General features: G+C 41.3%; 1 protein-coding gene across 4 annotated transcripts in view; it reads left to right on the top strand.

Moving 5' to 3' along the window:
• The window catches only part of LATS2 (large tumor suppressor kinase 2), a 49,030-nt gene extending 34,911 nt beyond the window's left edge, over nt 1-14,119 (top strand). For 3 of the 4 annotated variants that reach the window (XM_053970939.1, XM_053970937.1, XM_053970936.1), the window contains 7 exons: nt 2,000-2,132; nt 4,030-5,567; nt 8,289-8,871; nt 9,488-9,670; nt 10,857-10,963; nt 11,681-12,131; nt 12,244-14,119. In XM_053970939.1, the coding sequence (XP_053826914.1) occupies nt 2,003-2,132; nt 4,030-5,567; nt 8,289-8,871; nt 9,488-9,670; nt 10,857-10,963; nt 11,681-12,131; nt 12,244-12,329 (3,078 nt within the window). In that variant the 5' untranslated portion in view covers nt 2,000-2,002 and the 3' untranslated portion in view covers nt 12,330-14,119. Of the gene's footprint in view, nt 1-1,999; nt 2,133-4,029; nt 5,568-8,288; nt 8,872-9,487; nt 9,671-10,856; nt 10,964-11,680 lie in introns of all 4 variants that reach the window. The other variant, XM_053970938.1, reaches the window with a different exon arrangement.
• Nucleotides 14,120-14,470: the final 351 nt, after the last annotated feature.

The raw sequence follows: 14,470 nt of genomic DNA, 5'->3' as shown, positions 1-14,470 counted from the left end.
AATGGCAAAAGAGGAGAAATTTACAGTATGCTTTCAGAGATTATATCAATATGCTGGTGATAACATTTCTCCTATTTTAACCCCTTGGAATTATATGCAGCCAGGACAGATCAGAGGGAGAAATGGACCTTGTGGGCTGTTTTATTAATTATTAATACTATTGTTACCCAACATCCAAACCAGCTCAAATGTGCTTATAGAGAACATTTAATTTAGGAAACTAAGACTTGTGACCTAAGGCTAGATCCAGCTGCTGTAAATGGGACAGAGTATGTTAGCAGCCGTGTGGAGCAGGGCTGTAAAGGCCAGAGTCCCTGGATGATGAGAATGGTGAGCACTAGGATGTGAATTTGCTAATACTTTAGAAATGTATCCACAAGAAGAAAAAAAGAAAGGAAAAAACATTGTGGGAAATTCTTTCCTTCATACATAATATTTTTCTGTTGGTTTAAAATTGACCTTGGTAATATGTTGATGCCAGTGAAGTGTTTCAGCTATAGGAAATTTGAAACCAACTATTGCCTTTCTATGAATTATGAGTCATAAATTGTATGAAGAATATTCAGCTTGCTATAGCTATTCCACAAGCAGGACCTCTGAGTAATGAAGAAACTGCTGCCATTTTGGGGAGAGTAGGAGGGGTCTGAGATAAGCAAAACAAGATGCCAAGTGCCAGCATGTGGCTCTGTGCTAAGTGTGAATTGGTGTCATCTGAGATAGGCCTCCCTTGCTAAGTAAACAATTAGCAGGCATTTGACGTGTATAGTGCAGCAAAGCTGACCTTCGCTCCAACTGGAGTTCCCGACTGCCAGCCAGTGCCCAGAACTGACCCGTGGGAGAGCCGTTCACCAGTGCCAACCCAGCTGCCACATCTGCGACCGGGCAGCCAAGCCAGGGAGGCACGACCTCCCTCTGATTCAGCGCTCAGTGGGCAGGTTGTGATGACAGAATTCCCCTAAAAATAGCGGTAAAGTGGCAAGAGAATAGGATACTGACATTTGCAGACAAATCCTTGGTGGGGGCATTCATTTAATTCAGCTTCAGCCATCTAAGAGCTGGGAGTTTAGTTCAAGTTAGTTCTCTAATCACGTGTCACCAAGGTTTATCTCCTCTTATATCTGTTTTATGAATTGCCTTTTGGAGGTGATCACAGAAAGGTGCTCAGCACCTACTTTTGAGTAGGTATCCAACTTTTTGATGGGTGAAGTTCTGTGAATGAAACTCAACATTAAAACTCTGGATTTCAGTTTCTCCATCATTTCAGAAAAGACCGTGCAGCCTCATGAGGATTTGTGAATTTTGCTTTCCAGCCATGCGGTGCTTGAGTCATTGAAAGGTGTTTAATATACCTGAGCTATAAGTAAAAGTATAAACAAACTGCTAGGAGTTGTAGAGTAGAGCAGGGGTTGCTAACCGTGGTTGTTAATAAAATACAGTTAAAAAGACTGACTGTGTAGCTTTCAGTTCGGGATGCCCAGTTGTTTTCCAAGCAAATAGTGGATGATGTCCCAGCTGTACTGAAAAGAGCAGTTTTTCTTCACTATGAACTCTAGTGAGCAGACATCAACTCCTGCCTAATTAGCTTCTTCGTGGTATTTGTGAAAGGATAAAGTTTTTACTGTGTTCAGGTGTGATTAAGAGACATGGTCTCAAATACTAACAGCTAAATTTTCATTTCATTTCATCCAATGTGAAACTATGCTGGCTTTTCCATCCCTCATTCAAAGATTGTTTTAAGGGCTCTTGAAGTACACATTTTAATTTGAGACTTGTTTAATTGCTGGAATCTGGGTAGATTGTTGTGTTTTGTTATTTTCTTATGATTTTTTGTGTGAGGCATGGAAATGCTTTCAAAATACGAGTCCATTTGGCATCAGGCAGCTGTGATCTGGTGTTTGAAATGCTCCTACTAATGTAAGAACACGTACTGCTTTTCAGCTTGCAGTCCAATGCTTGGGTTTTGTCACAATGTGATTCAATTCTGGTTTGTTTTGTACAGGAGATGGCTGTCCGAGCACTGAAGCAGACAGGGAGCAGAAGTATTGAGGCAGCGCTGGAGTACATCAGTAAGATGAGCTACTTGGATCCTAGAAATGAACAGATAGTACGTGTAATTAAGCAAACCTCACCAGGTGAGCATGTTTTTGTTTTCTGGTTTTGTTTGTTTGGTTTTTTTTGGTTTTGTTTTTTTTTTTTTTTTTAATTGTGTTCTTCTTTCTTGCAATAAGCTTGTTTTTAAAGTAGGGTCATCGCTGGGGAGAAGTGTTGGACAACAGTGTTCCACAGCAGTCTTGTAGGAGACAGTGAAGTGATCCTGGCTTTGCAAGGCCACCTGCTTCCAAAGAGTTGTCTGTGTACACATTCATAGTCCACCTTCTTAAACAGAAATCTCTTGTTCAAATCCAAATATTCCCCCATTGGACCAGAACGTATATAAATCTAGGAGGCGGACATCATACCTCTCTTGACATCAAGATTATTTGCACAGCTGAATTATGTGTCCCAAAGAAACACAGTTATTGCTGCTACTTTCTTTTGGCCTCTGATAAGGGAAAGCAAAGTCAGCTTGCACCCAAGGCTCAGCATGAATCCTGCTGACAGAGATGACAAATGGGTCTTATGGCTGCCTCCCGTGTCCAGACCAGAGCAGCCACTTAGGATGCTTTGGATTGCTACAACATCATCAGTGCATCTCACTGTGTCCCAGCAGATGAGCTGTCAGGGGTGTTTTAAGAACAGCCTCAGTAATTCTGGCCTTGTGCTATTACAGGAGAAAGAGCTGCCAATTACAGATTTCACTTTAAAGATCTCTGATTATTTCTCCAACCTGATTCCATTTCAAAACATTGCATTCTTTTTGAGGGTGTCATTTAGTGTAGTGCACACCCTCAGTGTGCAGAAACCTGTTTTAATACCGTGCATGTCCCTGTGTGTCCGAAGGCAGCAGGGCTTGTGTGTCAAGGTGAGGAGTCAGCAGCTGTGCTCAGGTGTGCTACATCTGGCCCAGCTGGGGCATGCTGTACTGCAAAAAGCTTGTAGCGCACTGTTCAAGCCTGTTAGTTCAGTATGGCTATTCTTACAGGCTTTGTGAAGTTAGGATTTTAAAAGGAAATGGTTTTGGCATAAATGGGCCAAGTCCTGTGATTTGTGAGAGCTAAAGGAGCAGAAGGGGAACAAAAACATAACAACAGCACAGAGTCTCCCCTTGTCTTTTTAGCACAGCCAGTGCTTTATACACCTGCAATTTGTCCTCAGATCAAAGAACTGATGAAAAGTGCCGTTAACACTTCCACTATAGGAATGCTGCTTTCTTGTCTTTGCACATTCTTCAAGCTAAGATTAATATGTTGAGACCCTGAAAGATTTTCCTCCCTAACAGATGGAAGATGAGTAATATGAGGGGGTACTCTGTGTCCAACACATTGGAAGGAATACAGGAAAAACTGTATGATGCCTTTGTTTAAATGAAGCAGAAGGAAAGAGGGATTTTTGAGAATGATGGAAGAGAGAGGTGTAAACAGAAAACAAGTGTGAGCAGGTGGCTCACCGTGCAGAAGATGGACTATGTGATGGCCTAGTAGTTTATAGCAAGTTTTATAGAAAGTCCTTCCAGGAGCTTTTTTCCTTCCGTTGTACTTAACACTCTGCTCTGTAGCTTCCTCCTGTCTGAGAGCAATAACTGCTAATACTGGTCCAGCTTTAGGAAACAGGCTGTAAAGTAGTCTGATGAGTTCATAGTTAGGGAATTTGTGCTTCTATTTTCATTATTTGATAGGACTCCTGGATGATTCCTGGCACGAACATTATTGTGAGCCAGTAGCTCGTTATCAGTAGGAATACTTGGCACCTATAACTTTAAATGTTCAGAGTGTTTAATTTAGATTTTGAAAGGTGTTCTTAAAACACATACTCCCTAAGCAGTGTGCATGTGTGTGTGTGTGTGTATGTATGTATAGATGCATGAGTAATACAAAGTAATTGGTTCACCTGAATTGTTCCCTAATGTTCTTCTGTATTCTTTTTATAAAGGAAAGGGTATTGTGCCAAATAACGTAACCCGCAGGCCAAGCTTTGAAGGATCAAATGAATCTTTTCCGTCCTACCATCAGATCAGTAATGCAGCCTATGAAGGGACAGGCTTTGGAGCAGAAGGTGCAAATATGCTTACTGAGGTTCCAAGGCCATACATGGACTATTTAATCTCTACTTCTCAGTCTTCAGCTATGACTGCTCCTGTACAGCGACCCTCTGGGGTAGGCACTCACAGCACACCAACAAGCCATCAGCAGAAAGCATACCCTGCAAATATGGAGTCTTCTGTGATTAATTATCCAGTGGCTAATCACAGCAGTCAGGCCTTGCAGCTGCAGGCGTCCCATGGCTGCAACAGCCAACATTACAGCAGGCAGCACATGATGGTGCAGGGGGAACCTATGGGATATGGTGTTCAGCGGAGTCCATCCTTCCAAAACAAGATGCAGCAGGAGGGGGGATATGCCAATCTCCCAAATAAAGGGGCAGTTGTTCAGAACAATACTGGTCATGCATTTCAGCAGGCACCAGCAAGCCTGTATATCTCACATTCTCATCACAAACAGACAAGTCCTTCTTCTCATCAAATGCATGTTATATCCAGAGGTCCAGCCTTTGCTAATGATTTTTCAGACAGTCCACCACAAAATCTATTGACTCCATCTAGAAATAGCCTAAACATGGACCTCTATGACATGAACAATCCTCAAGTTCAGCAGTGGCAGGCAGCAACACCATCACGCAGAGATTCTGTACAAAACCCAGGAATGGAAACATCTCCACGGCAACATGTATCCTTCAGACCTGATGCCACCGTACCAAGCAGAACAAACTCCTTCAACAACCACCAGCAACAGCCACAAGTAACAGTGTCTATGAGACAGGTTCCTCCAGTAAAACCGGATCCTTCCATTACGTCTCCAAACACAATCACGGCAGTCACATCTGCTCATATCCTCCAGCCAGTGAAGAGCATGCGGGTGATGAGACCAGAGCCTCAGACTGCAGTGGGACCTTCCCACCCTGCATGGTTGCCTGCACAGGCACCGGCTGTGGATGGCTTGGAGATCATGGAGCAGCATGTGCCACCACCTGGAGCAGCTAATGCCTACCAGCTCGATGTGGATTATGGTAACCAGGAACTGAGGTGTCCACCCCCACCCTATCCCAAGCATTTGTTACTTCCTGGCACCTCTGAGCAGTTTGATATCAACTGCTTGTGCAAGGGCGTGGAGCAGACTCTGCGTGTGGTCCCCAGTTCAACAAGCAACAAGGCTGAAGAGAGCAGTGAGCGAAATGATAAAAGCAGCAAGAACACTAAAGCTGAAAAACCAAGCAAAGATAAAAAACAGATTCAGACGTCTCCGGTGCCTGTGCGAAAAAATGGCAAAGATGAGGAAAAGCGAGAATCCCGAATAAAGAGCTACTCACCTTTTGCCTTCAAGTTCTACATGGAGCAACATGTAGAGAACGTCATAAAGACCTACCAGCAGAAAATTAACAGAAGGTTACAACTGGAGCAAGAAATGGCAAAAGTAATTCTTGTTTTGTTATAATAAAATCTAATAGGGTCAAATTGATTATTGCTATTTTTAATTTGTAAAAAAAAAAAAAAAATGTAAAGGCAGAATCCACTGAAGTAGTAGGTATCAGACACCTCCCTATAGCAGACTGTATCCCCTTAGAAGTGTGGATGCAGGCCTGGGAGGCTGTTTGAAAAATCTGAGTTGTAAAATGATATTTCTTCATACCAGAAAAGTAAAATGAGGCAAACCACCCCCCCCCCATATTATAGATAAGAACTTAGAATGCAGGCTTGAGGCTGAGATGATTCTGGCAATACTTTGTCAGCTCTTGTAAAAGTCTTTGCTCTAGTTCCTCCTCGCTGTCCCATGATTGCTGCCCATTCACCAAAGCTGTGGTTCAGCTTGGCAGTCACTGTGCCATATTTTCAGATGACTATGTAATACTTGACTGAAAGTTTGTCTGTTGAACACATGTGAGTAATAATGTCATGCAAGTAACCATACTGGACCAGCTTGAACTGATTTTGGGACTGTTGCCAGAACTTGTTCTAGCTAGAGGCAGGTCTCTGGGAGATGCATTTTAGCATAGTGATAGAACTTCCTTCATGCCTAACTGTAGCTCTCAAATCCAAGCCGATAGTGGTGCTTAAAAGAAAGCTGCCAAGCTCTGATGGTTGGTCTGGCAGTTGCGTTTTTAATTTTTGTTTGTGGAAGAGGATGTTTTTTTCTTCCCAGGCATGACTGGAATATGACTAGTTTACTTTTGCATTAAAGGATGAGCTCTAAGGAAAGCTGTTATTAATGCATAATGGGTAATAATTAACTACCCATTCTTCCCTAGCACAGTCAGTTTCCAGACTCAATTGATTTGATGCTTACATTGCACCAGAAAACTCAGGCATTTGTTTACTGAAGTTAGAATTAAGAGAATATTCTTGGAAAATCTCTTGAAACATTAGCATTTTACTGACAGTTAATAGTTTGTCCTCACTACAAGTACAGGTTGTATTGTGTTGCTTGAGTTTTGTGAGTATTTTCCTGAGACTGAGATAGGGAATGATTTCTAGAGAGGTATAACAGCATCTAATTGTGCTAGTTCTTCTCTTCTGACTCTTTGGCTTTACCTCATTCAGAGATAGTTAAAGTATAAACAAAAACAACTCCTTCCCCTAGAAACCTTATCACTGACTGAAAATACAGATTTTGTCTATTTTAATATTGCATTATTCTAGAATTAGCAAGAACAGAGCCACACTCATTATATTACTCTAAAAAGTAAATATTCCCTTTATTATGGATGGATGTAGTTATCTTTCATTTCAAAAACAGCATACCTTGTTTTGATTTGGCTGTTTCCTTCAGTCTGAAACTTCATCCTACCTGTTCTGCAAGTTTCTGTAGACTTACCCTATCCTTTATTCATACAGATTTAATTTTTATACTGTGGGGATCTCATTGCATAGTCTGGCTGCCCACATTCATCTTTAGATACCTAGACGACAGATGTGAAATTAAATCAGCCTAAGCAGCAGCCCTGTGGATGTATCCTTGGGTTTCTAGCCTGCTAATCAGTCAGGTTCAGCCCCCTCTACCCTCCCAATGGCCCCTTCTCACCAGGCACTGATCAAAAGTAGTTCAGTTGATGCCAATTAATTCAGGATTTTGGAACTGGGATGTGCAGAAAGAAAAGAGCATGCTGCAGGAAGTGAGTTATCAGAGAAGCCTGGGGGTTAGCTTAGGGATTTCTGCTGTTGGAGGCCACCAGTGGCTCTCAACAGAGGGCCAGACACTGAGGTTGGCAGAGATGGTACTCTGCAGGCTCTGTCTTGGAAGATGGGGAAAGTCCTGGTTGCATCCTGCTGCTTCTCTCTTTTCCAGGAGGCTTCTCCCCACAGCCCTGTGAAATGTTACTTGCAGTTACTGGGAGGCTCTCTGGAGACAGGAGGTGGACAAGCCAGCTGTTCTACAGCTTGGGTGCAGAGGGAAAAGAATACATTTAGGAGGGAAATAGCACCAGGGTCTGGGATGCAGTGGCTGAGGGGAGACCAGACCTGAGTATTTTATGTACATATTTTGTGAGGGGAAAAAGAGAAGTTTATAGAACAGATGCTCAGGAGATCTAAAAACCTTGAGAGTGGAGGATGTTTATGACAGAGGAAGAAACACAATTTCTAAAGAAGGTTCCCAGGCACTTGGAAATGTGTAGGTCAAAACCAGCTTTTTAATTACAACATAAAACCAAACAAACAGCACCCAAGGTAGGAGCTGTTAATCTGAGTTGCCCTGAGGAACCATTCATGAACAAAGTGAACTGCTGCACATAGGTTTAAGTTTCATTTTAAATTAAGCTGGGTTTAAGTGCACATACACGTAGTGGAGTGCAGTGGCAGAGTGCACATTTGAAAGGTGTAAACCAAATCCCATGGTCAGGTTTGTTACGTTGTATTCTCTCTCTGACAATATTGCCCCATGTCTTCTTGTTCAGCCAAAAGAGACAGGCATAGCAATCTCAGGTATTGCAAATTCAGACGAGAAATTTGGGCACAGTGAGCTTGCCCTTTTTTCAGAAATACCTCAACAGACAGACAAGAGAGTATATCCCTCATGAATATATCTTTTCTGGTTCTTGGTTAATTTTTCTGAGAAATGTGTTTTAGGAATGCTCATTTATTTTTCTCTTGCTATGAATATTACGGTACTAGCTCTTGTGGTTTGCTTTCCTTTGTAAAGGCAGGCCTCTGTGAAGCAGAACAAGAACAAATGAGAAAAATTCTCTACCAGAAGGAGTCCAATTACAACAGACTTAAAAGGGCCAAAATGGACAAATCTATGTTTGTGAAAATCAAGACTCTGGGTATTGGTGCATTTGGAGAAGTATGCCTGGCCTGCAAAGTGGACACCCATGCCCTGTATGCCATGAAGACTCTGCGAAAGAAAGATGTGCTGAACCGGAATCAGGTGGCTCACGTCAAAGCAGAGAGGGACATACTTGCTGAAGCAGACAATGAGTGGGTGGTTAAACTCTATTACTCCTTCCAAGATAAAGACAATTTGTACTTTGTGATGGACTACATCCCTGGTGGGGATATGATGAGCCTGCTGATTCGGATGGAGGTCTTCCCAGAGCGTCTGGCTAGATTTTATATTGCAGAGCTCACTTTGGCCATAGAGAGTGTGCACAAAATGGGATTTATTCATCGAGACATCAAGCCTGACAACATTTTGATAGACCTCGATGGGCATATCAAACTAACTGACTTTGGACTGTGTACTGGATTCAGGTGGACTCACAATTCAAAATACTATCAGAAAGGTAATATTTTCACCCTTTTTCTAGGATGGCATTGTGTTATTTGTTTTGAAACAAGCACCTACTTTTTGGCAGAAACATGAAATCAGGAGACTGGACAAACAGTCAATGGCAATATAACGTGTCTGTCTCTAACTCACTCAATTAGCTTGTTTCCAGTCCTTTTGTTTCCAATACTGTTCAAAACCCTGCCAGTAATGTGGCTGTCCACCGCAGCAGGAGTAATTTTTCAGTTTATACTTGTTTGGAGAGTCTCTTTTGGTGGTGAAATGATTTAATCGCAGATTTGGAGTAGTCCACATACATATGTATGTGCTGTTGAGTTCTGGTGTCTGTTGGCAAAGAGGTCATAAACACTTGGTGTAGCTAACTTAAGTATACTCCATAGTTCCGTGTCCCCCATATGGAACTATACTTCCTTATGCTGAGACACATTTTGTTGGACATTTTGTATGGAAAACCTATTGTGAATGGGAGGGCATAAAAATACCTTGGGTTTAAAGTTAAAACACTGTTCTTCAGTGAGAGTAGGAGATGGCTCTGGACCTGAGTAAATACTTCTCTCTTTGTGTGTCGAGTTTTATGACCATGAATGTGAACTTTCTCTCCCATTTGAAAGGGAGCCATATCAGACAAGACAGCATGGAGCCCAGTGATCTTTGGGATGATGTGTCCAACTGTCGATGTGGAGATCGGCTGAAGACATTGGAACAAAGAGCTAAGAAGCAGCACCAGAGATGTCTGGCCCACTCGTTAGTTGGAACCCCTAATTACATTGCTCCTGAAGTCCTGCTTCGTAAAGGTAGGTAAACCTGTATTTTTCTCCTGTTTCACTTTTTTTCTTTTTCCTTGAAAAAGCTTGCTGCTTTGGAAGATTGTCATTCTGAAGGCCACAAACACTTAGCTCAGATTAAGGAGAACTCCTCATGCTGCAGTATTTAGCATCACTTCACTGACACTGAGGGTGGCCATACTTTGTGTGGGTAATGTCCACACTCTGAGGCCTTTGAGTGAGGCTGCTAATAAATGTGTTGGATGATTTTAAGAGTGATATTTTTCAAGTATAAAGCAGATTATCTGGACTTATGGAGTACAACTCTGACCTCTATCAAGTTCACACAGATCAGTGAGTAGCCAGCTGACAGTTCTGGATCACTGATTCAGATGGGCCCTTTCAGCATGGATGATGTAAACTTGTGGAAATATGTCCTCCATATTCCCAGCCAGAACCTGTGGAACTCAACAGAAAGCTTTTCACAATTTGCTCTGGACACCCTACATTCAAAAGGTTAGCTTGGGGAATTTGTACAGTACTTGTTGACTATCCATGCAGAACTGATATGGTCACTGTAGCAAGGAGATTAGGTGTTGAGAGTTGTCTGCAAGATAACTCTTGCCTGATCTTCTCTAACAGAGATTTCACATTGGATCCTACATCATTTGATTACACAAATTCCATTGAAATCAGTGTTTAAATTTCAGATCTTAAACATACATCTTATTGGTCTTGTCACAGCAATTAAGTGATTAAAGTTGTTCCTTTGCTTGTAACTTGCTCAGAGAGTCGTCTGTGGCTTTCTTCTGTCTGTAGAGCCAGGCTGTGTCTTTCAGCAGCTTTTCAAAGTCGTGGAGTCACCTCCACTGAACCTAAGGTGGACATCAGTTGGTAAACATTTTTGTTACTTGAGGTTCAGTTTGTGCTGCATAGCTGTGGGACTGGGCATAAAAAAAACCCTTCTTCATTCTTCTTAATGATAGTTTCATGACTCACTTTCGTTGAGAATTTATTCAGGAAGGTTCAAGGACAATAGGATTAGATCTTTACTAGAAGTAAACAGCAGTAGAAGTAGGTCAGCAAGAAGAAATCACAAACCTTTTGTCTGAGAAAAGGCAGAAGTTTGTGCTGTATGTTTTAATACTTAATTGCAAGTAGCTCTATACACATTCTCCTTGGCTAGTGGAGGTCAACCTTTTGACTTGGCTTTCAGGATACACTCAGCTCTGTGACTGGTGGAGTGTTGGTGTGATCCTCTTTGAGATGTTAGTGGGACAGCCTCCTTTCCTGGCTCCTACACCCACAGAAACCCAGCTGAAGGTAAGTTGAAGCAAAGTTCCAGTCTGTGGTAGCAAAATTTTAACCCGTCCCTTCCCCGACCTACTCCCGGTTTTTTTTTGCTAAAGAAAGGAGTAATGGTTAAAAAGGCCTGATTTTAAATAGTTCTGTGCAAGCACAGATCCTTTGCCAGTAGATGAAGATGTTGAATATCAGGCTAGAACTGACTTCTCCAGCTGTAGAGATGGATATTCGTTTTATGAGTCTTCTCACCAGAATTGTGATTTCTCAAACACAAGTTCATCCATTTAATTCCTTAGGGTGCCTATTAGTACCTCATATGCCAGTGACAATTGTGGTTGGCAATATAAGTGTTTCAAAGTTGAGCAATGATGGTTCTTTTTTAGAAGGATCTGTCTTGTGACCACTTTTCCTAGTTTACATTTTGGACACAAAGAGAAGGAATTCCTTTGTGTAAACTGAGTCTCTTCTCAAATCTGATTATGGGAGCATTCGGGAAGGAATTTGCCTTTTTTAAAAATGGAATTGTCCCTTTTTTCTGCTAGCCAACAATGTTTTTCTGGTTCATTAGAGTAATTACTAACAGGAAATGCAATCTGGTAATTGGGTTCTTGAAGCTGTGAACTGTGCAGACTGTGAGATGACTCGTTACGTATGCACTCCTGTACAGTTCATGTTGGCCATTGGGAGAGTTCTGTTTCCAGATCAGAAGTTCCTTAATACCTTTGTTACCTACAGGTGATAAATTGGGAAAGCACACTGCACATTCCCTCACAGATCAAGCTGAGCCCTGAGGCAACTGATCTGATCACAAAGCTCTGCTGTGCTGCTGAGGACAGGCTTGGAAGAAATGGAGCAGATGATATTAAAGCCCATTCTTTCTTTCACTCTATGGACTTCTCTGCCGATATCCGTAGGCAGCCAGCTCCCTATGTTCCAAAGATCAGCCATCCAATGGACACTTCAAATTTTGATCCAGTTGAAGAAGAAAGTCCTTGGAGTGATGCTAGTGGTGACAGCACCAGGACCTGGGATCCACTAGCCTCTTCCAACAGCAAACACACAGAACATGCTTTTTATGAGTTTACTTTCCGAAGATTCTTTGATGACAACGGGTATCCGTTCAGGTATCCCAAACCTTCTGGAATGGAAGTTTGCCAGTCTGAGAAGTCTGATGTAGAAGACAAAGGTGTGGTAGATCATACTGGAGCTTGTCAGCCTGTATATGTGTAAATTATTGTATAGAGTACTCCAGATAAGACTAATCTCAAATCCAATAGGGCCTTTAACTGATCCTTTAGGAGCTGATCCTGCAGCACTTGTGTACCTTCAGCTGAGGCTGGAGACATCCTGGGGAGTAAAAGAAGCTTGCAGGGCCAGATCCTAAAGATGGCACTCTTGAAAGTTCAGGTCAGTTCTACTGTAAATAACTTTGATGATAATTACACTTGAAATCCTGGTCTTCACCAAAATCTGCAAGGCCAGCAGTCTGTCATTTCTGGCCTATTTTTATTTGAGGTCAGCATCCCCCCTACTCAGATTAACACTTACAGACTTCTGCAACTGTCAGTGTTGTTTTTTAAATGAATAAAGAGCACTTATATTTTGTTTATAGCAGGGGTTTTTTTCCTACTAAATTATAGGGATTAACTTTGACAAATCATGCTGCTGTTCTTCTTTTCTACATTTTATTTTATCCATAGCACTTACTTCATATTTAGGAAGATGCATAAAGCTGAAGAACATGTGATGAAAGGTCTCTGTGCAATAATGTAAGAAAGAAAAAAAAGAAGAAAAATGAAAAAAAGAAAACTGCTCTCTAATTTTCTAAATTTACTGATGCCATTGTATTCACACCGTGATTTTTGTTTATTATATGTATTTTCCACATTTCAAAATTGTGACATAACCTTAAAGCTGCTTTATTTCCTTCTGCTTATTGGAGTGTAATAGAAAGTGTGAGCAAGTGGCAACTTGGGTGTGATTTCATTGTCTAGTGTGTGAAGAATGTTGCATGAGCATTGGTTTTCTATTTGAAATGGCCTTTTCTTGCCATTCACAGGCAGGTCCTGTGGATTCATTTTTCTAAGGGTCTAAAATTAGACCATTTTAAACCGTGTGTTGATAATGTATTGTGTGGATGGTTTCCTCTTATGATTGTATCCAATATTAATTTTGTAAAACAGATTGCAAAGGTTATACCTGAGTAGTGATGTTGAGGTCTGATGCAATAGATGGTTTTAGCAAGCACATGTCACGGGCACACACGTTTCCCCACCGAGGATCAGCAGCCAGAACATTACAACGGAGCAGATTTGTGGGGAGAGCCTGGATGGGGCTGGCTCAGGCAGGGAGCAGCACAGAGGCTGTGGCTCAGGCAGGGAGCAGCACAGAGGCTGTGGCTCCAGCTGGCAGAGGCAGCACAGCATCCAGACCAGAGCGTCTCCCAGCGCGGGGCTCCTGTAATGAGCCAAGGCCCTGGGTGCCGTGAGGCTGAGACTGGGTGCCTGCAGCTCCACGGACACCTATGGAACCTGGAGGTACATGGCTTTCCAGACATCAGACCCCACATGTGTATCCATTTAGGATCCTAGTGTTTTAGGCACTGACGTTGGAAAATGTTGGCATTGTTGGTAGGTCATTCTGTCCCGTTGTCTAGAGGTAAAAATGTTGCTGTGATGGAGCACAATAGGCCTTCATTTCTGTCAAATTATAGGCATACTTTGAAATATCAGTTTTTAACTATGTTAAAATATGCATTTTTCTTGTATGTATAAGTGAGAATTATTCAAGATGATATCAGAATACTAAAGATAATTAAGCCATACATATTTGCATATATATTATATATAACTAAATAAGTAAACACACACAAGAATCCATAATTCAGATTAGTGTAACAGTCCTATTTAAAGTGATTGACCTAATAACATTTGATGAAAACACTCCTTTAATGTGTTTTGCTTTATTTTATTTTTAAATCTGGAGCTTCATTATTTTTTCCATATATTATTCCACATATTATTACTTAATGTTTTAGCATATCCTATCCTATCCATTGTTTAGATATCTAAGCAACAACATATGAATTCATCAGCCTAAACTAAACAAAAATGATTGTGTATTTGTTTACATTTGTATGAAAGGAATGTTCTGAGGTATGCAGTGCTTGTGTTGTGACAGTTCATGTAAGATTCAGTATTACTGCTTTTTTATATAGTAATGCCATTTTTTTGTTATTTACATCTATCTGACATTCTTTCATGTGGTAGGTTCTTTCTCAGGAACTCAATTTAACTGTTATTTATTGATATATCATTGCCTTTGAAAGCTTCTACTGGCAGAATTTATTAAAAATCTGAATCAAAATCTACAATGTGTTATGTGTTATTGAATCCTCCTTTAAGGCAGAAGTTTTAGTGGGTTTCTTTTTGTATTGTTATTGATGGGGTTGAGCTACAAACATAAGATCCAAATCTCATCTCTCCTGCAGCATTTGATGTGGAATCTCAGGGTACCTTCAGACTG

The sequence above is a fragment of the Vidua macroura genome, chromosome 2 (genome assembly GCF_024509145.1).
Source record: "Vidua macroura isolate BioBank_ID:100142 chromosome 2, ASM2450914v1, whole genome shotgun sequence".
Taxonomy (NCBI): Eukaryota; Metazoa; Chordata; class Aves; order Passeriformes; family Viduidae; genus Vidua; species Vidua macroura.
This window is presented reverse-complemented; position numbering and strand designations above follow the sequence as displayed.